Source organism: Saimiri boliviensis, chromosome 3 (genome assembly GCF_048565385.1).
Source record: "Saimiri boliviensis isolate mSaiBol1 chromosome 3, mSaiBol1.pri, whole genome shotgun sequence".
Lineage (NCBI taxonomy): Eukaryota > Metazoa > Chordata > Mammalia > Primates > Cebidae > Saimiri > Saimiri boliviensis.
In genome coordinates, this window is record NC_133451.1 from 149,677,434 (window position 1) to 149,699,320 (window position 21,887).

General features: G+C 41.5%; 1 protein-coding gene across 1 annotated transcript in view; it reads left to right on the forward strand.

Annotated features, from left to right (window-relative positions):
* Window positions 1-21,887, forward strand: part of SETD7 (SET domain containing 7, histone lysine methyltransferase) — a 53,383-nt gene that overhangs the window by 23,842 nt on the left and 7,654 nt on the right. The window contains exons 3-7 of the mRNA XM_003928033.4: window positions 1,041-1,242; window positions 5,795-5,984; window positions 11,603-11,684; window positions 14,645-14,762; window positions 17,631-17,788. Coding sequence (XP_003928082.1) covers window positions 1,041-1,242; window positions 5,795-5,984; window positions 11,603-11,684; window positions 14,645-14,762; window positions 17,631-17,788 — 750 coding nt within the window. The remainder of the gene's footprint in view (window positions 1-1,040; window positions 1,243-5,794; window positions 5,985-11,602; window positions 11,685-14,644; window positions 14,763-17,630; window positions 17,789-21,887) is intronic.

Genomic DNA, 21,887 nt, shown 5'->3' on the forward strand with positions numbered 1-21,887 from the left:
TAATGAATAAATGCTATCTGCATATGTTAAAATAATCAAGCTGTCTTTGTTTCTAAATTTTCTTAAAATTTAATTTTTTTAAAAAATCGAGTTGGTCTTTCCCTATTCCAAATTGTGGTACTTAAAGGGAATTTGGGGTAAAGTTAATTGTATTGCTTAGGGCCTTTCAGAGGCTAACAATGAAAACATGTTCCTGAACTTCCAAATGTGTACTATGAGGAGAGAGAGGGAGAGGCACTGGCAAAATCACCACGAGCACCACTGTGAGCAGCTTTCTTCTGGTGTGGAATCATGGGCCTCAGTCTATCAGGGTGCTAATGATATTAGCAGGATTGAGCCTGCAGTCTTCCTTACTTGCCCCTACTGGCCATGATCTTGTAGGTATGTATATGTATACATGCACACACACACATATATACACCTATACACACATAGATATACATATATACATAGATCTACTTAAATAAATCCCCATATGTCTTCCAAGGAGATGGAAGAAATTTCATTTGACTGGATACCAATTATGACTGTCGCTGATAAATAATACATTGGTGATTCAAAACAAGTATGTAGACGTTCACACACTTTAAGCCACATTTGTACCATTAGAGATTAATATATACAAGCCATCTGAAAGACCCTTGAGAACTACCAGTGAATTCTGGACCTCTCTTGAGGGAAATTAGACATGAATGGTTTGTGTATGGAACGAGTAACACCAGAATTTCTGTTGACTGGAAATGTATTCAAGTGAACTTGTTCTCAGTTTCCATCGGTAGCTTTTTTCTTCTCTATTTTCCCCAGCAGGGTAAAAGGATTCCTGGGACCCATGAGATTAGGTATTAAATCTCCCTCTTTCTTCCCAGTCTTACTGCGCCCCTGAAGCATCTTTTCCTAGCCGTCGATGATAATTCAGGAGGATGCACTGAATCCATGTCAGGGTTAACACAGCTGGGCATCAGTTCCTTGGGTATGATCCTTTCTTCTAAGAGACTCAGTCATGGTCTGACTATTCCTTTTTGTTCTTCCTTTCCTCACAGCACCCTGGAGGGGTATTATGTGGATGATGCCCTGCAGGGCCAGGGAGTTTACACTTATGAAGATGGGGGCGTTCTCCAGGGCACGTATGTAGACGGAGAGCTGAACGGTCCAGCCCAGGAATACGACACGGATGGGAGACTGATCTTCAAGGGGCAGTATAAAGATAACATTCGGCATGGAGTGTGCTGGATATATTACCCAGTAAGCCTTGTGACTGTTCACTCTGCTGGAAAGTAACATATTGTGACTCTTCACAATGAAGAGTAAAATGTATTCTGTGTTAGAACTTGTGAGCTGTGAAACCTGAGAGTCACCATCACTGACGCCAAGGCATGCTCTCTCACTGTTACGTAGATTGTAACAATCTAATTGGCTTACATTGTTGGCTCTTCAATTCATTATTAATTATTTTTCACTGTTGTTTTGGAAAGGAGTAATTAATCATGATTAAAACAAATTGGGTCAAATTGGTTTTATTGTATCACTAATAAAGGCAAAATGTATTGCTTTTAATTCTTTTGGCACATAGGATATGGAGGAAAATTTCATTGTTGCTATTAGTTTTATTCCCTGTTTGTCATATGTAAAAACCAGTCCAGCAATGTTTAATGTGGGGGAGCTTACTGAATTGTGTTACTGGATTGTACAATTCCATTAACTACTTTTTAAGGTGGTTTATGGTTTACATTGTTTAAATTGAGGTGGTTAAAATTAACTTACTGTTGAGCATTTAATAGCATTTTATGATATTTCTGGAGTCTATTAAGGTAAAAAGATATGGCAGAACCCATGGTTAGAAACTAGTGCTGTAATATTTGTTTGTATTTTAAATGTCTCATCTGTTGTTAGTGACTTTCCAGAAAATGTTTCAGAAAATAGACATTAGAAAACATTTTTATTTTTATTTTTATTTTGTTTGTTTGTTTACTAAGACAGGGTCTTGCTCTGTTGCCCAGGCTGGAGTGCAGTGACATGATCTTGGCTCACTACAAGCTCTGCCTCCCAGACTCAAGTGATCTTCCCACTTCGGCCTCCTGAGTAGCTGGGATTACAGGCATGTGCCACCACACCTGGCTGATGTTTTTTTGTGTGTGTGTTTTTTTTTAGAGACACAGTTCCTCCATATTGCCCAGGCTGGTCTTAAACTCCTGGGCTCAAGCAATCCACCTGCCTTGGCCTCCTGAAATGCTGAAATTACAGGCACGAGCTACCGTGCCTGGCCAGAAAATATCTTACGTAGTATTTTATTTTGTTCATAAGTTAAGTCAAAATACTTTTTTGTTTTATTTTGTTTTGAGATGGAGTCTCACTCTGTTGCCCAGGATGGAGTGCAGTGGTGCCATCTCAGCTCACTGCAACCTCTGCCTCCTGGTTTCAAGTGATTCTCCTGCCTCAGCCTCCCATGTAGCTGAGATTACAGGAACACACCACCATGCCCAGCTAATTTTTTGTATTTTTAGTTGAGATGGAGTTTCACCATTTTGGCCAGGCTGATCTCAAACTCCTGAACTCAGGTGATTTCCCTGCCTCAGCCTCCCAAAGTGCTGGGATTACATGCATGAGCCACCACGCCTGGCCAAAATACATTTCTGTTACTCCAAACCCTTATGATTAAAAAGTGCTAATAAAAATAAGTGACTAATTACATATATAACAAAAGTAACCTCAACTAAATTCACTTACACATTATTGTTCTTAAAAAATAAGTTATAATCTAGGAATAGGGCATAAGAAAAGAATATTGTAAAAGAGCATTTAAATGTCCTCTTGGTGGGATCTGTGATAGATCAAAAGTTGTAACGTGTACGTCTTAGGAGAAGACAAGCAGAAGGCTGGGAAGTGGTGGAGATGCTGCCCAGTGTAGGACTGAAACCTGGCCTCGTGAGTAGCCAGGGTGAGCATCTTGCTGCCCAGTGCCGGGGCGCTGCTCACGTGACAGTGTATCTTGAAGTCAGGGGAAGGGGAACTCCCTACACAGAGATGGGTATAGGAAAGAGGCAAAGTGGTGGATTACCAGATTCTCCTACTACCTGTCATTTTACTTGTGACTATAGTCAATGAAAGTCCGTAGATGGGATCAAAGATGCATCAGCCGGGCGCGGTGGCTCAAGCCTGTAATCCCAGCACTTTGGGAGGCCGAGGCGGGTGGATCACGAGGTCAAGAGATCGAGACCATCCTGCTCAACATGGTGAAACCTCGTCTCTACTAAAAATACAAAAAATTAGCTGGGCATGGTGGCGCGTGCCTGTAATCCCAGCTACTCAGGAGGCTGAGGCAGGAGAATTGCCTGAACCCAGGAAGCGGAGGTTGCGGTGAGCCGAGATCGCGCCATTGCACTCCAGCAGCCTGGGTAACAAGAGCGAAACTCCGTCTCAAAAAAAAAAAAAAAAAAAAAAAAAAAGATGCATCAAGATTGGTGAATGGATTGGCCTCGCTCAATGTGGTTGCATTTTGAAAACCAAAAATATACCTACATTTTCATCTTTAGCCTTGATTATCTTATTAATCTCAAAGAAGACTCTGCCTTAGGAAGGAGAATTGGTGAGCAAAAAAAGCAGTCTTTGTTCTCTTAACCCCCACCCAGTAGAGAGATGGCGGTCAGTAAGTGTCAGACCCTGGCTGCTCACCTGTCAAATGAATCATTTCCCTCCCCACGAGGAGGAGCCAGTCAGCAGAGGAGAGAAAGCCGTTTCTTCCCCCATACTCCCTGATACAGCAGATGAGGAAATTTCTGTAACAGGCTAAAGCAGAAACGAGGAGAGAAAAAAAGTGATGATTTTCCCTGTATTCTGTAGTTGTAAGCTCGCTCTAAGGACAGGTTATTTCTTTCAAAAATTTACCTTGAAAAAGTTTTTTATCTAAAGTTTTTAATTAAAAATATATAACTCCTTTTGGAAATAAATGAAGAATTTGTACTTTATCATTCTGGACAAATAAATGCACTCCCTCTGAAACCAGAAATGTAGACTTTTAAGGGGAAAGGTGTGATACCCTAGAAAGACAGACTTCTGTTTTAAATAAATAGTAATGTTGGCTTATGTTAGTCATGGAGTATAAAAAGCACAAATGCTCTTTCACCCTTCCACTGAATAATCATCACTAAAAGCCTGAAGGCAGATCTTGCAGGAAGTATCATCTCCATTTATACTCAATTATTAAGAATTAACTTGAAGAGAAGAAAGAGCAATGAATATATCCCTAGTGCACTTTTTTTTTTTTTTTTTTTTTTGAGACAGAGTCTTGCTCTTTCTCGAGGCACCAGGCTGGAGAGCAGTGGGGCGATCTCGGCTCACTGCAACCTCCGCCTCCCAGATTCAAGCAATTCTCCTGCCTCAGCCTCCCGAGTAGCTGGGACTACAGACGCGCACCACCATGGCCAGCTAATTTTTATATTTTAGCAAAGACGGGATTTCACTATGTTGGCCAGGATGGTCTCAATCTCTTGACCTCGTGATGTGCCCTCCTCGACCTCCCAAAGTGCTGGGACTACAGGCATGAGCCACCCGGCCCGGCTCCCTAGTGCATTTTCTATCCATGAAAAATACTTCTAAGTATTTTTCTTTCTATGCAAGTGCCATGATTCATTTTTTAAATTTACAGCCCTTTTCCTCCAAAGGCAAAAAAAAAAAAAAAAGGCAGCATTTGGGATCACTCAAAAGTCATCCTACATCACTGACTTTCAGTGGCTAGCTGTTCCTAGATCCTTGAATTGGGGAAATTAACCAAGCTTTTGAAAGATGTCACAGCATTACTGTTGTATCAAACCCACAAAGGTCTTAAATTTTCAGAGTTATACCATGAGGACCTTTTGAATGGAAAAATAGAGAAACATTTCTGCCATCCTAGATTAAATTATTCATTACTTTTTGGTAATCCAGTTCAATCTAAAAAGTGTTTATGAATCACCTACTGTGTCCCTACCACTTATCAAGATACAGAATTATATAATAGCCTCTTCCCTAAAGTACTCCATGACCCTTAGGAATGAAGTAAATGAAAGCGTTAAGCATGAAGCTAAGTGGGCTTCTCTGCTAAAAGGAGGCAAAAAGGAGCAGGAAATGGAGTGGGAAGAAAGAATTCAGATGGGAGTGGAATTTAGTTGATCTTTTTTCACTTTTCCTTCTAATTCCAAAAAAAAGGTGATAGTGTAAGTCTCAGAAAGTCAGTGTCCAGATGTCCTTTGTTTATCTCTGATAAAGTGCAGTCAGCTCTCTTTACTCGTGTAAACTAAATTAATTATTAAGCACATTTAAACTGAAGATTTTCTTAACACACTAGAAATCCAAAATTTAACATTGAGAAGGGAGATCATGTGAATAATGGGTAAGAGTGTCTTGCAACAGATCTTCATCATGTTTGATTTTGGCCAAAAATAACACTTAGTTACATTTCCTTTAAATGTTGGTAACTGATGTTACAAATATCAAAGAAACATTGTTTCTTAGAGAGCAAACCAAGATAGAGTATCAATAACTTGTCCTGGATTACAAACGGCAACTGAATCTCCCACTCTGTAAATCTGGCCTACATGCCCCAAACGCATATGACTTTCTAGCAGTGTATTTGTATGAAGCTGGATGAGGAGCTGTGCATCACGTTTTTCTTACCCATGTGAAAACCTCTGGTTCCTAAACTGTTAATATCCCTACTGGTACTGTATTAGTAATGGGAGTGCAGAAGAGAAATTTCTTGGAACTCATGTCCTAGACATACTATATATAATATTTTCTGGTTTTTGGTTTCTCCCATCAGGATGGAGGAAGCCTGGTAGGAGAAGTAAATGAAGATGGGGAGATGACTGGAGAGAAGATAGCCTATGTGTACCCTGACGAGAGGACTGCACTTTATGGGAAATTTATTGATGGAGAGATGATAGAAGGCAAATTGGCCACCCTTATGTCCACTGAAGAAGGCAGACCTCACTTTGAACTGATGCCTGGAAGTAAGTTGAATCTGCTTCAGATGGGTTGCTCCAATTCCAAAGCAGGTTGTCAGGGCTGATTTGAAAGAAGCTTCTTTTCATTTCCTCTCTGTATAGTTCTCTTTAATCATGTATTAGTCAGGTTTTATTGCATAACAGACACTGCAACTCCCCAGTGGTTTACAACAGCAACCACGGCTCTGCTGAGCAGCTGTGCTCCAGCTGGCTGAGGCTGGACTTGGGGGGCTAGGCTGGACTTGAGGCTTCTGGTCAGGTTGGAGTCAGCTCTCTCTGTCTTAATTCTGGAGCCCAGTCTGAAGGGACAATGGCAATGTGGGGCAAGATTTTCCCACAGTGGACCACAGAAGTGTCAGAGCATAAGCTGATAACTGTGATGCCTTTTGAAACCTCACCTTGGAACTGACATGGTGCCACTTTCACCCGCTTTTCACTGGTCAAAGCAAGTCACGTGGCCAAGCCAGACATCAGTGAGACAAGAGAAATTACACAATACACATTAATGGGAGATATTGAAAAGGCACATCACAAAGGGCATAGGGTATATAACTCTCACATAGGGAGGGAATAAAGAAATGATGGCAGTAACTCAATTGATTTCAAATGATTATCTCTCCAAAAAACTGCACTGTGATAATAAAGAACCAAATCAGGTAGATCTCTAAACTGTAAACTTGACGAGCCTGAGCTGTGACTGGAAAATATAAATGCATATTACTGGCATCTCTGCAGAGCCCGACATCTTCCGTGGAGCGCATACTCTGTGTTATGAGTGAACCCAACGGAATCCATATTTGAAAAAAGTATTTTTTTTTTCTTTTTAGAAGTACATGTCACACTAAACATTTTTTCAGAGTATAAAATTACTAAGTATAGAAAATCTGGAAAAAACAGGAAAATATACAAAGAAAAATCAAGAGTTTACATTTTGAGTGACACAGCTTAAGAAAGCTATTTGAATTGGTTTGATTCCTTGAAAACAATATATGCATGTATTTCTGATCCAGGTTTGGTTACAGGGAGAAAAAAAAAGAAAAGATAATAAATCTAGATACTAATAAGCTTAAATAGTATTTAGTTATTTGGGATCTGAAGAAGAATCTCCAAAGGAAGGTTGTCCAAAAGTGGAAAATTTAGCATTTATATTTAGGTCCAATTTTGGTTACTTTAAATGTCTTTTTTGTTTTTTTAAGTTAAAAATGGAGACAGTCTGAATGCAATGTGGGATTCTGGATTGGATCCTGGAAGAGAAAAAGGACATTAGTGGAAAAACTGGTAAAATCTAAATAAAGTCTAGAGTTTAGTGCATAGTAATGTATCTGTGTTGGCTTCTTAATTTTGAGAAATGTACCATGCACTGTAAGAAGTTAACATTAGGATAAACAGTGAGAATGCTCCTTGCTATCTTTGCGACTTTTCTGTATACAGTCATGGGCCCATAACAACTGTGGTAACATAAGATTAAACCATATTTTTTATTTGATTTGATTTGATTTTTAAGAGACAGAATCTCACTCTGTTGCCTGGACTGGCGTGTACTGGTGTTATCATAGCTCACTGTAGCCTTCAGCTCCTGGGCTCAGGCAATCCTCCTGCCTCAGCCTCCTCAGTAGCTAAGACTACAGGCATGCACCACAATGCCCAGCTAAATATTTTTAATTTTTTTTTTTTTCTGTAGAAACAGAGTCTTGCTGTGTTGCTCAGGCTGGTTTCAAACTCCTGGCCTCAAGCAGTCCTTCTCTTTCAGAGTCTCATAGAGCTGGGATTACAGCCATAAACTACTGCACCCAGCTAAGATTATACTATATTTTTACTGTATCTTTTCTATGGATAGATATGTTTAGATACTCAAATCCTTACCATTAGGTTACTGTTGCCTGCAGTATTCCCTATAGTAACATGCTGTACAGGTTTGGAGCCTAGGAGCAATAGGCTCTAGCATTTTTTAATAGCCTAGGTGTGTAGTAGGCTATACCATCTAGGTTTGTGTGAGTACACTCTATGATGTTCGCATAATGACCAACTCGCCTCACGACACATTTCTCAGAATATGTCCCCATCAGGAAGTGATGCATGTCTTATATTTGAAATTACTCCAAAATGAAAAGTTTATTTAAAAAAAAAATAGGAAGCGGTAATCTTTGAACTCTGATATCTATGTCTTAATCTATGTTCTGAAAGGAGACACTGTTATAATTTTTAGGAATGAGATTAGGAACAGGGGAGGATCCCAATTGGTGATGCCAATTTTAAAACTTGAGAAGTGTCAGCATTTTTAGTGGCAGGTGCCTGAATTTAAGAATCACCTAATTTCAGACCTAGCTCTAACATTTACTATATTATCCTTGCGGAAGTTATTTATTCTTTCAGAACCTGTTCTTCATCGCCAAATATGGATATTAGCACCTACCATAAAATACCATAATGAAAGTTACTGTTATTACATTCTTCTTGCTATAAATAAGAAACAGTAGGCCGGGACTGGTGCCTCATGGCTGTAATCCTAGCACTTTGAGAGGCTGAGGCAGGTGGATCACTTGAGCCCAGAAGTTCGAGATCAGCATGATAAAATCCTGTCTCTACTAAAATTAAAAAAAAAAAATAAAAATTAGCTGGGCATGGTGACGTGTGTCTATAACCTCAGCTACTTGGGAGGCTGAGGTGGGAGGATCACTTGAGCTGAGGAAGTCAAGGCTGCAGTGAACTAAGATCATACCACTGCACTCCAGCCTGGGCAACAGGAGTGAGACCCTGTCTTAAAAAAAAAAAAAAAAAAAAATTTGAGAGTGAGAATTCTCAAGGGAATTATTTTTTATTTTTTAGAATTTCTGGTCGCTTTAGCTGGCTGTGGTGGTGCATGCCTATAATCCCAGCTACTTGGGAGGTTGAGGGACAAAAACCGCTTGAACCTGGGAAGTGGGGGTTGCAGTGAGCCAAGATAGTACCACTGCACTCCAACATGGGCAACAGATTGAGATTCTGTCTCAAAGAAAACCCAAACAACAACAACAAAAAACTTCTGCTTGCAAATAATAAACACTTACTTCAAATTAAGTTAAGGCAAAAAAGAAAAGGGGGATTTATTGGCAAGATTCCTGCAGGCCTCGAGTATTTTGAAATGTTGAATAGTTTGAGCCTCACAAGGGACAGGAACCATGGCTGCTCTGGCACTCTGAAGATCCCGTGCACAGATCTTTAGTCTAATGTTCTGCCATATTTGTGCCTCTCTTCCGCCCCTATAAGTTATCATTATTGACCTGTTGACTAGCCAGTGGGTTAATTAGGGGGTACAGGGTTATGTGACTGTGGGGTCCAATGGTTGGGGAAGGAGAGAAATTGATGCAAATGTCTCACATAAAACACTCCTTGGCCGGTCGCCTCACCAGCTTCTGCCTTTCTCTGTGTGTTTTTGTAACCACAGACTACTTCTAGTTCTCCACCTGCTTCCTCTGGAGTTTCTCACCTACGCCACTGGCTGGAATTTCTTCTCACCTGGTCAGCCCTCCTCCAGTAGGCACTGCTTTCCTTGACTAAATCCTACTCAGTCTCTAAGGCTTGACTCACCTTTCATAATTAATGTTTGTCAAGTGAATGAATGAATTCTATCAAAGGGTATAGCATGCTATAGACGAAAGGAGGAAAAGTGAAGGATGTGTAAAATCTGTGAAAGTGAAGGATGTGCCTGGAGCCTGGGCATGTCTAAGGGAGCAGATGAAGGACAGCAGGCATTGGAGAAGGTAGTGTGTACTCCCTGAAAGCAGGAACAAAGGTTAACCCCCCTTTTTTTTTTTTTTTTTTTTTTTTTTTTTTACTCTATGAGGTCTCTAGTGTTGTACATGTAGTTGGCACTCAGTACATTTGTGATGAAAGTTTTAGTCTATAGAAGTTCATAGGACAATTTCCACTCAGTAGACCATCTATTCCATGTGCAAGTTTGGTTCTTTAAAAAAAGTGGTGGCCGGGTGCAGCAGCTCAACGCCTGTAATCCCAGCACTTTGGGAGGCCAAGGCGGGTGGGTCACTTGAGGTCAGGAGTTTGAGACCAGCCTAGCCAACATGGTGAAACCCCGTTTCTACTGAAAATACAAAAATTAGTCGAGCATGGTGGTGGGCACCTGTAATCCCAGCTGCTCAGGAGGCTGAGGCAGGAGAATCTCTTGAACCCAGGAGGCGGAGGTTGCAGTGAGCTGAGATCATGCCGTTGCACCCCAGCCTGGGTGACAGAGCAAGACTATCTCAAAAGAAAAAAAAGTATCAGGGGATTCTTTAAATTCTTTTCATGGATTACGTGGTAGTCTGTTAACACTTGGCTCTCAGATTCAATCCATTCCTCATTCTTTCACTGCCCGCTTTTATTGCAAGAGTCTGCTGCCTCTTGCAGCCTGCATTTTCCAGGCTCCTGTGCCTCTGACTTCTGTCTGAGTTTGCCCAAAGGGAGGCCTGGGGACAAAGCAGGAGAAGGCAGTAGGAAGAAGCCCTCTCTGTGTCAACCAGCATCTCCAGCAGTGGTCCCGTCACCTCCCGATTCCATCTCCCATGACGAAGGCCCAGGCTCATTCCAGCTACCCCAGCTCCAGAGCTCCAGGAACACCACCGTGCCCTCTGTCCCTCCAGCCTCCAGTGGCAGCTTCCTGCTCTTGCCAATGTCTGGGCTCCTCATGGCTCCATCTGGCCTGTCAGCATTCCATCCCCCTGGATGACCAATTCCCAGAACTGAATTCTCTTTGAAACACTCAAATGGTGTGTTTCTGTTGTAGATACTCACTGATTTGGATTTGTTTCTGACTTTTAGTTTGAGGTGTTCATTGGGTTTTGGGTGTACAAAAAAAGCCACTCGCAAACAAACAGAGAGGACCTAGTAACCGCTGGTAACTACTGAAGAATTGCTTAATGGGATTATGAGTCGTCCCTTAGTGTACACAATCATTTGCTTTGCAGGAGTAAGCCCTCTGGTTCTAAATCTTGTTTCCTTACCTATCGGCCTTAGAGCATCTGTCTTCAGTGCGCTCTGTGAGGATTCTCTAAGGCTAATCCTTCACAGAGAGCCAATGTTTGTTCCAGGGCAGTTGTGTGCCTTCGTTTCTAGACTAAATTACTAATTGGCTTCTGAAACACTGTAATAGAAATGAGATTACTTTGCTAATGCTTTATCAAAAGCAGTACTGTTCTCCTTAATTCCGGGGAGAGAAAATTTTATTCTTCGTGAAGGTGACAACGGCCAGGGTTCAGTTGTTGGATTCTGTAGATTGTATCTGTAACGAAGAAAACCACCAGAAATTTTACAACTATCATCCAATTTGATCTGACCAGAGAGATCTCAAATTTCATGACAAAGCATTTTATTGATTCCCAAGCATCCTTTAAATCATTTTAATAAGGAAAATTCAAGAGCAAATTGGGATGTTAAGAGACGCTCTGATGGCTATTCATGAAGGCCTGACAATAAAACTGAAGAGTAATCTAAAATGTATCCATTTAAATTGAAGAATTGCATTCTAGTTGGTATAACTTGAATAAGATTTTGGGTTTTTTCACTCTTTATTGTCCCATGGATAGAGAGAAGTATTATAAATGCTCTTCCCTAACTCTGCACCTGTACCGACATGTTTGTTTGCTTTTCAGATTCAGTGTACCACTTTGATAAGTCAACTTCATCTTGCATTTCTACCAATGCTCTACTTCCAGATCCTTATGAATCAGAAAGGTAATTTCCTCCTTGTGGTTTTAATCGCACTGTTTATGTGAAGTTAAATAAGCCTAGTGGTGGGAACTCATGCGCCTCTGTGGCTTTCTGCCCAGGCTGGGTTCCAGCTCAGACCAAGCTCCTCATTAACATGTCCTTTTCCTTTGCGAATTCTCAAACAAATGTTTTTCTGTATTCTGAGGAAGAGTGTTTTTATTCTTCTATAGAATCTGACCCTGTAAGAGAGTTTCCCCACCCATATATCACAGAACAGCTTGTATGTCAGTCCTAGAGTAAAACCTCCAGGTGGAAAGAGCAGTTGAGGCCCAGTACGGTGGCTCCTGCTTATAATCCCAGCACTTTGGGAGGCCAAGGCGGCTGGATCACTTGAGGTCAGGAATTCAAGACCAGCCTGGCTAACATGATGAAACCCTGTCTCTACTAAAAATACAAAATCAGCCGAGCATCATGGCACACACCTGTAATCCCAGCTACTCAGGAGGCTGAGGCACAAGAATTGCTTCAACCCGAGAGGCAGAGGTGCGGTAAGCCAAGATCTCACCACTGCACTCCAGCCTGGGTGACAGAGCGAGACTCCATCTAAATTAAAAAAAAAAAAAAAAGAGAGAGAGAGAGAGAGAAAGCAGTTGGGCCAGGCAGCCAGTATGTCCTGGCCAAGCATCTCCTTTCTTAGGGTCTGTGCTATAGTCACATGCTGGCCCTGTAAGGGAGAATTTCATGCTCTTTAAAGCTGCAGCCTGGGCACACAGGATGCCTCCATTTCTTCCCAGTCCAGCTGAAGTGTTCTGACACACAAGATAATTTATTTTTTCGCTAAGAGAAGACGAGTGAAACAAAGAAAGTAAAAGTGGCATGAAAACATTCCAGCTTATAAATGACAAGTTTCGGGTTTGTAAGCACACTCCCAGAGAGTCACATCCTGTTCCACTTCATGTCTTATTTATGAGGATGGCTAAACTCTAGCTCTTGAGTCTTGGTGTGGTTTTCTCTGGTACCCCCTCTAGGATTCTTCTTATCCCTTAGCAACAGATCTGTTTATGAGTAAGCGTACTATCTGAAGCTGGTTTTCTCTTTGCCTCACTTTTTGTAAGCATGGCTTACCTCCCATTCAGTTTGTTCCCATCTGAGAAATAGGCCTCTTCCCCGATTCAACTGACAGGGCTGACCCCACAATGTCACAATGATGAATGGACTCTTTTTTGACATGAGGCTCTAGCCCGCTTACAAAGGGAAGGGTTTAGCCTCTTTGTTAGTTCCGAAACACAAGACCGCAGCCATACGTGTTAGTCTTTTCTGTTACCATTGTTGTGATGGTGCTGCATACTGATGCCTACAGAACTCTCAGTGGTTTACGGAATCACACATTTTGTTTTACACTCATAGTTCTGTAGGTTGGCTGAGGTTCAGCCACTTTTGACTGGAATCAGCTAAGCTCAGCTGGCCTAGGCTGGACTCCAGGTTTCAAGTTGGGTTCAGGTCTGTTTCACATGTTTTCTTTACGAGAGAAACAGGGAGCAACAACCCCCTAGGGCATATTCTTCTAGTGGAGATGGTGGAAAGTCTGAAGGAGGCCAGCAGAAATTTACCCGGCTCTTCACACCTGAGCCCTGCCTGCAGCCTCTTCTGCCCGTGTTCTACCAGCCAAGCAGATCACATGGCCAAGTGAGAAGTCAGTAGGGCAGGATATATCCTCCACTCACCCTGAGGGAGGCACCACAAGGTCACATGGAAAAATGGCAGGATGTATATAATTCTATCACAGGGAAGAAGTAGGGTTGAAAACAGTAAATCGGTCTTCCAGTTCTTGACTAATAAGCGTAAGAGCCATGTAACTAAAGTTACAGATGATCAGTTTCTGCAGGGTCATTCCATCCCAGTGTCTGATTAAATCCAGTTCCATAATTATGAGTGCCATTTTCTTATAAACCGGTGGTTGGCAAACTTTTTCTGTAAAGGGTCACAAAGTAAATATTTTAGGCTTTGCCAGTCAGGTGATATCTGTTGCAGCCACTCAATTCTGCCTTTGTAGAGCTAAAGCAGTCATAGGCAATACTAAACAAATGGGTGTAGCTATGTCCCGATAAAACTTGACTTACAAAAATGTAGAGCAGCCACATTGGACCCTCAGGCCATAGTTAACTGACCCCTGTTATGAACCCTTTTGCTGGGAAATGCTTTATTGGGTATACCTTATTGTTTGTCATTCTTTCATATAAAAGATTCATCTTGAGGCTTAACTAAAGCAGCCCCCTTTCCCTCCTATCTAACATTGGAAAACTTACATATAGCTTTAATTAACTTTGAAAACATGTTTACTTGTCCAGTAAGACAGAAAATGGTCATCAACTAAAAACATAAAATTCTACCCAAAAGGCTGAGCACAGTGGCTCATGCCTATAATCCCAGCACTGTAGGAGGCCGAGGCGGGCAGATATCCTGAGGTAAGGAGTTTGAGGCCAGTCTGACCAACAGGGAGAAACCCTGCCTATACTAAAAATACAAAATTAGCTGGGTGTGATGATGCATGCCTGTAATCCCAGCTACTTGGGAAGGCTGAGGCAGGAGAATCGCTTGAACCAGGAAGCTGAAGTTGCTGTGAGCCAAGATCGAGCCATTGCACTCCTGCCTGGGCAACAAGAGCAAAACTCTGCCAAAAAAAAAAAAAAAAAAAATCCATCAAAAAAGAATTCATATCAAGCACTATCTTTATGAAAATATAATAATAATTTATATATTAGCAGGCAAATTTTAAACACCACTCTTAAAAGAGACGTAACTACCATTTGTTTAATTTCCAGTGCCAAAATATTATGGTTTAACTTTTTCTTCCTCCTTCCCTTCTTAGTTGAGTTATAAATTGGCATTTTGGATTCAGCAACTATAATGATATTTTGGCAGTTGATGTAAGGAATGGCATATCAAACTGAAAAAGTCACTATTCAACTCTGTTTTCAATTTAGGGTATATGTTGCTGAATCTCTGATTTCCAGTGCTGGAGAAGGACTTTTTTCAAAGGTAGCAGTGGGACCTAATACTGTTATGTCTTTTTATAATGGAGTTCGGATTACACACCAAGAGGTGAGTGGGGGTGACAGTGGAAAGCATTGGTTAAAGGGCTCTGTTTCCAACCAAATCCCTTTACTTTAGAGTATTCACTAGGAAGTTAAAGAAACAGATTGGCTTATTTGTAAAATTGATTGGACGTTTTCCTCCTCTTTAAGCATTAATATGATTTTTTTTTTAAGTTCCACAGCTGTTTTTATAGAGAGTGGGACGATATCATCAAGACAGTAATTGGTATATTGGACTATAGCAGTGTCTAAAAAAATGGGATCCAGTCAGACTCTGCAAATAATTAACTTATGGCCTTAGCTGGGGTGCTTTATAGAAAGGCCCCCTACGTCTTTCTGTGCAAAAGCCATACTACAGCCTGCATTTTGTCAGGAAGAGTTCTTTTGCCAAAAAAAAAAATTAAAAATAAAACGTTAAAGAGTTGAATTACCTCCTGCCTTTAAGATATAATCTTTTATATGTTTCAAAGACTTCATATATGTTTTTTGTTTTTGTTTCTTCACTTTACAATTAATTTCCCTAAGTGTCTGCCTAAGGGCAAAAGTTTGATGTTTTTTCCACGGCTTATGCACCTTCCTGACTTGTATTACATGTATGGGACTTAAGCTTATGGCTAATATTCCACATTTATGTCTTCATGTTTGCATTTATTCCTATGGAACAGTAAGAGGGAAAATGCTGTGAAATAATAAAGTTATTACACTTTTTTTTTTTTTTTTTGAGACAGAGTTTTGCTCTTGTTGCCAGGCTGGAGTGCAATGGCACGATCTCGGGTCACTGCAACTTCCACCTCCCAGGTTCAAGCGATTCCCCTGTCTTAGCCTCCTGAGTAGCTGGGAATACAGGCATGAGCCACCATGCCCAGCTAATTTTGCATTTTTAGTAGAGGTAGGGTTTCTCCATGTTGGTCAGGCTGGTCTTGAACTCCCGACCTCAGGTGATCTGCCCGCCTCAGCCTCCCAGAGTGCTGGGATTACAGGCATGAGCCACTGTGCCCAGCCAGGTTATTATACTTTCAAAGCAGTTGCACAGGTACACCCAGCAAATGGTGATGTATTCAAACTGCACTGTGGTCTGTCAGACTATGTCCCATGCAAAGGCCAGACCTCTGTCATCAAGCCAGAGAAATTCAGCACATGAAAGGTAACTTTGAGATATGGATATATTATTTACTTACTCATTTTACTTAATATAGAGAAACAGAAGCCTAGAGAGATTATACAACTTGCTTAAGATCAAAAATACAGCAAATAGAAGAGTTCAAGTAGGATTTCAAAGAGCTGAATCTGGCTTTGTGTTGAACCTCACTATGCTGTATTGCATAAATGAACGTGACACCCTCTTGCCCTGATGAAATTTATATTCTGTTGGAGAGATAAGAAAAATACACAACTAATGGCAGTATGAGGTAGGTGGTACCAAGTGCCATATATCAGTATCATATGACTGGTTTTGGAATATTAAGACCCACGAGGCTTTTTTTCCACTTTTGATCACTGTTGTATCCCCTGCACCTAGAATAGTGCCTGGCACATGGTACTGCTTAGTAAACATCTTTTGAGGGAATATCACATATGAATAAAAGCACAATTACAATTTAGCAGTGGAGGAAATGGTATACCTTGAAACTCAACAGTTTTGTATGAAAATGTCATCCTGTTGGCTCCAAAAGTCTGGACTGCTGTCATCAGTAGCTCCTGGGGTGTGTCAGTCAGGAGTGGTTTGGAGAAGAGACAAATGATGGTTACACCGTTAGTGAGCCCTGTCGTAGGTAATAGATGGCTGCCTGCTGATCACAGTGATTTCCCACCTGTAACAAAGGCAGAGGACCTCCCTAAAGTACTTTCTTGCATCCCTTACATTTCTGGTTCCATTTGTGTTCTTCGTTTTTTCTTTTGCCCCCTCTTCTTCTTCTTTTTTTTTTTTTTTCTTGAGACGGAGTCTGGCTCTTAGACTGCAGTGACACTCTAGAGTGCAGTTGGCTCACTGCAACCCCCACCTCCCGGGTTCAAGCAATTCTCCTGCCTCAGCCTCTCAAGTAGCTGGGATTACAGGTGCCCGCCACTGCGCCTGGCTAAATTTTGTATTTTGTTTTTTCTGTTTAAGTATATTCTTCTCTAAACTGGTTTAAATCTCGCATTTTTAGTAGAGACGGGTTTTCACCATATTGGCCAAGCTGGTCTCAAACTCCTGACCTCATGATCCACCTGCCTTGGCCTCCCAAAGTGCTGGGATTACAGGAACGAGCCACTGAGCCCTGCCTTGCCTCCTCATCTTTATCTACTTTTAATTAAAGTTATCTAGTTATGTGTGTATCTATCAGGGATTTTAAATCCCTTTTTTTCATATAGAACATGGGAAAAATTAATAAATAGTAGAGCTGTCTGGCACTAACCACACATGTCCTTTGCACTCTCAGTGTGTGGAGAGATGCCTTGTTTTGTTTTGTTTTGTTCATTTTGTACTGCTCAAACCTTGAAGTTTTCACTGAGTGTGGTGGCTCATACCTGTAATCCCAACACTTTGGGAGGCTGAGGTGGGCAGATCACCTGAGATCAGGAGTTCGAGACCAGCCTGGCCAACTTGGTGAAACTCCGTCTCTACTAAAAATACAAAAACTAGCCAGGCGTGGTGGTACACACCTGTAGTTCCAGCCACTTGTAAGGGTGAGACACAAGAATCACTTAAACCCAGGAGGCAGAAGTTGCGGTGAGCCAAGATCACGCTACTGCACTCCGGCCTGGGAGACGGAGTGAGACTCTGTCTCAAAAAGAAAAAAGATTTTGAAAAAGATAAATGAGTTAATATCTGAGATGTCCTTTGAACTTTGGGGAGAAAGTTCCTCTCTACAGCTAGCTTTCTTGTTTTCTGCAGGTTGACAGCAGAGACTGGGCCCTTAATGGGAACACGCTCTCCTTGGATGAAGAAACAGTCATTGATGTGCCTGAGCCCTATAACCACGTATCCAAGTACTGTGCCTCCTTGGGACACAAGGCAAATCACTCCTTCACTCCAAACTGCATCTATGATATGTGAGTATTATCCCAAGCAGCTGGGAGAAATCTATGCCTCAGGGCCCTGAGACTTAGGAGGGCAGTAGAAGGTGTTATTTTGTCTCAGATAAAGGCTGCTTCATCCGAATAACCATGGGTCCTTGCTATTGGCCTCAGGGTTATGACTTGAAACTCAAAATCTAAACAGCCTCATTCTATGGCTTTGGCAATCTAAGAAATGGAAAGTGCTTTGAAAAGGAGAATGCTGTGGAAATAGTATACCGAGGGGTTGCTGTTTTATAGCTGCTTTTTTTGTCCTTCAGTTTTCTCATTATGGACAGTTAAAGATAGTGTTATTTGAAATGATAGTAAAAATTGAAATTACTCTGCACAATGGAGAAGATGAGGGAGCCCTTTTTTTTTTTTTTTTCCTTTAGAGATGGATTTTCCCTCTTGATGCCCAGGCTGGAGTGCAATAGCACAATCTCAGCTCACTGCAACCTCCGCCTCCCAGGTTCAAGTGGTTATCCTGCCTCAGCCTCCCAAGTAGCTGGGATTACAGGCATGCACCATCGCACCCAGCAAATTTTTTTGTCTTTTTGGTAGAGACAGGGTTTCACCATGTTAGGCTAGTCTCAAACTCCCGACTTCAGGTGATTCACCCACCTTGGCCTTCCAAAGTGCTGGGATTACAGGTGTGAGCCACCACACCCGCCCAGGAGCCCTTTTATGATGTGAAAGGAAAAAGGAAAACGAAATTCTAAGCCTAGGGCATGACATCTCAGTGTTGGAAGTGATCTATAAAATCAGAGTCCCTATTATTTGATAATAAAAAGGAATGAAGTACTGATATATGCTACAACATGGATGAGAATTATAGACCCTATTCTAAGCAAAAGAATATATGATCCCATTTATACGAAATGTCCAAAATGTAGGAAATCCATAGAGATAGAAAGTATATAAGTGGTTCCCTAGGGCTGGGGAGGGTGATGACGAGTGTCTGCTGATGGGTATGAGATCTCATTGTGGTGTGATGAAAATGTTCTAAGGTGAGTGTCCTAAAATTAGATGATGGTGATGGTTGCAGAATTTTTTGTATATTTGTGATATTCAGTGGTTGAAAGGCCACTGAATTACCTACTTCAAAAGGGTAAATACATATAAAGGAGTACATATGTTAATACTTTGTATATAAATGATATATTAACAAAACTGTTATTTTTTTTTAAAATCAAATAATCCTCTTAGAGTTTGAGCCTCCTCTTCCATCTGCTCATTGAATCTCTTCTTGGAAACCTCCACTGGTGTCCAGCTTACATTATCCACAAAGGTAGCTGTCCAGACAAATGAAATAGACGTTACAAAATAAGCTGCTGGGCTCTGATGACTAGAAAGTTCTTTTTTTTTTTTGGAGACAGAGTCTTGCTGAGTCGCCCAGGCTGGAGTCCAATGGTGTGATCTCGGCTCACTGCAACTCCTGGGTTCAAGCGATTCTCCCGCCTCAGCCTCCTGAGTAGCTGGTATTACAGGCACCTGCCATCATGCCTGGCTAATTTTTGCATTTTTGTAGAGCTGGGGTTTTACCATGTTGGCCAGGCTAGTTTTGAACTCCTGACCTCAGGTGATCTGCCCACCTCGGCCTCCCAAAATGTTAGGATTACAGGCATGAGCCACCATGCCCAGCCCAGAAAGTTCTTTGTATTGAGCCCAAATGGGTTTCCCTGTATTCAGCCCTTGGTCCTAATTGTCTGCCTTTCTTTCCTGTGTCCCATGTCAGCCTCTCTTTTACATGGTAGCCCTACAGACACTTTAGTAGTTTTTACATGACCCCTGAACGTGTTCTTCCCAAAGCCAAACATCTCTGACTATTCCCTAGATGATGTAATTGGGATTTTTTTGTACCATCATACTAGCTCTCCTTAGATTGGTCTGAGAACGCCAGCTCTTCTTGGGAGTGGTGAGCTGCGTGCAACCTTTTCTGCTCAGTTGTAGCTTGCAGTCCCTCAGTCATCTTGCTTGTTAGCATAAGCAGAAATCAGATCATGTGCATTTAATCTGTAGGAAAATTGCCAGGATTTGGAGGTTCCTCAAGAATGTCCCTTCCTGCATCCGTGAAATGGCTTAAAAATTTTCCTGGCAGCGATTTGGTCTCCGTGGCAGCCCGTAACAAGCACTGAAGCTGCAACTTCTGTTTAAAGGACGGGTAGAAATGGCAAAGGACATGTGTCATGTGAAATGAAACTGACACTGTGATTAACTCCAAGGCTTTCATGGCCAGGGTGAATTAGGCCAAAGCGTCATTCCAAGCTGCACACAGCTTAACAACAACCCTTTAAAGTGGTGGTAACAATCATAAATGCTACTTAAGACTACTCCTTTAAAATAAACCAGGTTGTTGGTTTCATTGCAAGGACATGATTTTTCTCACCAAAAGGAAGGAGACAAGACAAGGTTTCATTTGTACAAAATTAAGTCCCTGTACTCTGCAGGTTTTCATTTTGTTTATTGTCATTTTTACTTTGTTTGCAAGCCCAGGGTGACCAAATCTTAGTTATTTGGTGTGATGAGAGGACTACTCGAATAATAACCAAGTATAAAATTCAGACAATTCATGGGGCTTTCATTTGTTTCAAAAATCATTGGTATTGATATGTACACTTTTTTTTTTTCCTGAGGTGGAGTTTTGCTCTTGTTGCCCCAGTTGGAGTGCAATGGTGTGATCTTGGTTCACTGCAACCTCCGCCTTCCAGATTCAAGCAGTTATCCTGCCTCAGCCTCCCTAGTAGCTGGGATTACAGGCATACACCACCACACCTGACTAATTTTTGTATTTTTAGTAGAGACAGGTTTTCACCATGTTGATCAGGCTGGTCTTGAATGCCTGACCTCAGGTGATCCACCTGCCTTGGCCTTCCAAAGTGCTGGGATTACAGGTGTGAGCCTCCATGCCTGAACCTGATATGCACACTTTAACATAAACGAAACACTTCCATAAGCTGTTTTAACTGCCTTCTAGTGCAAAGCGCCAAATGGACAAATAGATAAGAACTGCTTTCCTAGGCAACCTGTCGACAAGGGGCTAAACCAGTTTGGCACAGAGGTTCGGTTTAACTGCTAATTGTGTAGCTATGGTTTACAGACCGCTTACTCCGGGCTGATACTGTGCTAGATACTCCTCATGCATTCTCTCATTCAGTCCTCCTAGAAACTCAGTGAGGCCACTACTATCACCATCTGGAAACAGACAGGAAAAGCAGGTCCCTGAGGCAGAGAGGTTAAGTGCTCTTAACCGCTGTGTCTTCAGGCCATCTTTAACAATCAATACCTGAAATAATTCTTTCTTTTCAGTCTGCCATCTACACTCTGAAAATGATGATGATAATGAGCAGGAAAATGAAAATAAAAGAGGATTATAAGAGAAGCTTTAGGTCTGGAAATTAAACACAGGGTCTATTTTTTGTTTTTGTTTTTGTTTTTCAGTGTACCAGAGCTGTATTTTAGGAACATTTTTTTTAGTGAAATATGTTAATTTAATTTTTTTTTCTGAAAATGATGATGATAATGAGCAGGAAAATGAAAATAAAAGAGGATTATAAGAGAAGCTTTAGGTCTGGAAATTAAACACAGGGTCTATTTTTTGTTTTTGTTTTTGTTTTTCAGTGTACCAGAGCTGTATTTTAGGAACATTTTTTTTTAGTGAAATATGTTAATTTAATTTTTTTTCAGCCGAAGTCTCTGTCATCCAGGTTGGGGTGCAGTGGCCTGATATCAGCTCACTGCAACCTCTGCCTCTCAGGCTCAAACGATCCTCCCACCTCAGCCTCCCGAGTAGCTGGTACCAACAGGTGCACACCACCCACCCTGCGCTAATGTTTTGTTTTTTTGGTAGAGACGGAGTTTTACCATGTTGCCTAGGCTAGTCTCGAACTCCTAAACTCAGGTGTCCACCCGCCTCAGCCTCCCAAAGTGGTGGGATTACAGGCATGAGCCGCTGCACCCAGCCAAGTGAGATATTTCAACTTAAGCAGAGTTGTGATTTTCATAAGGAATTCTTGAATCCACAGTCCAGGCATCTTGCTTGTGGTGGAGTGCAGGCTGATAATTCTGCTCACTTGTGTGTTCACATAGGCAAAAC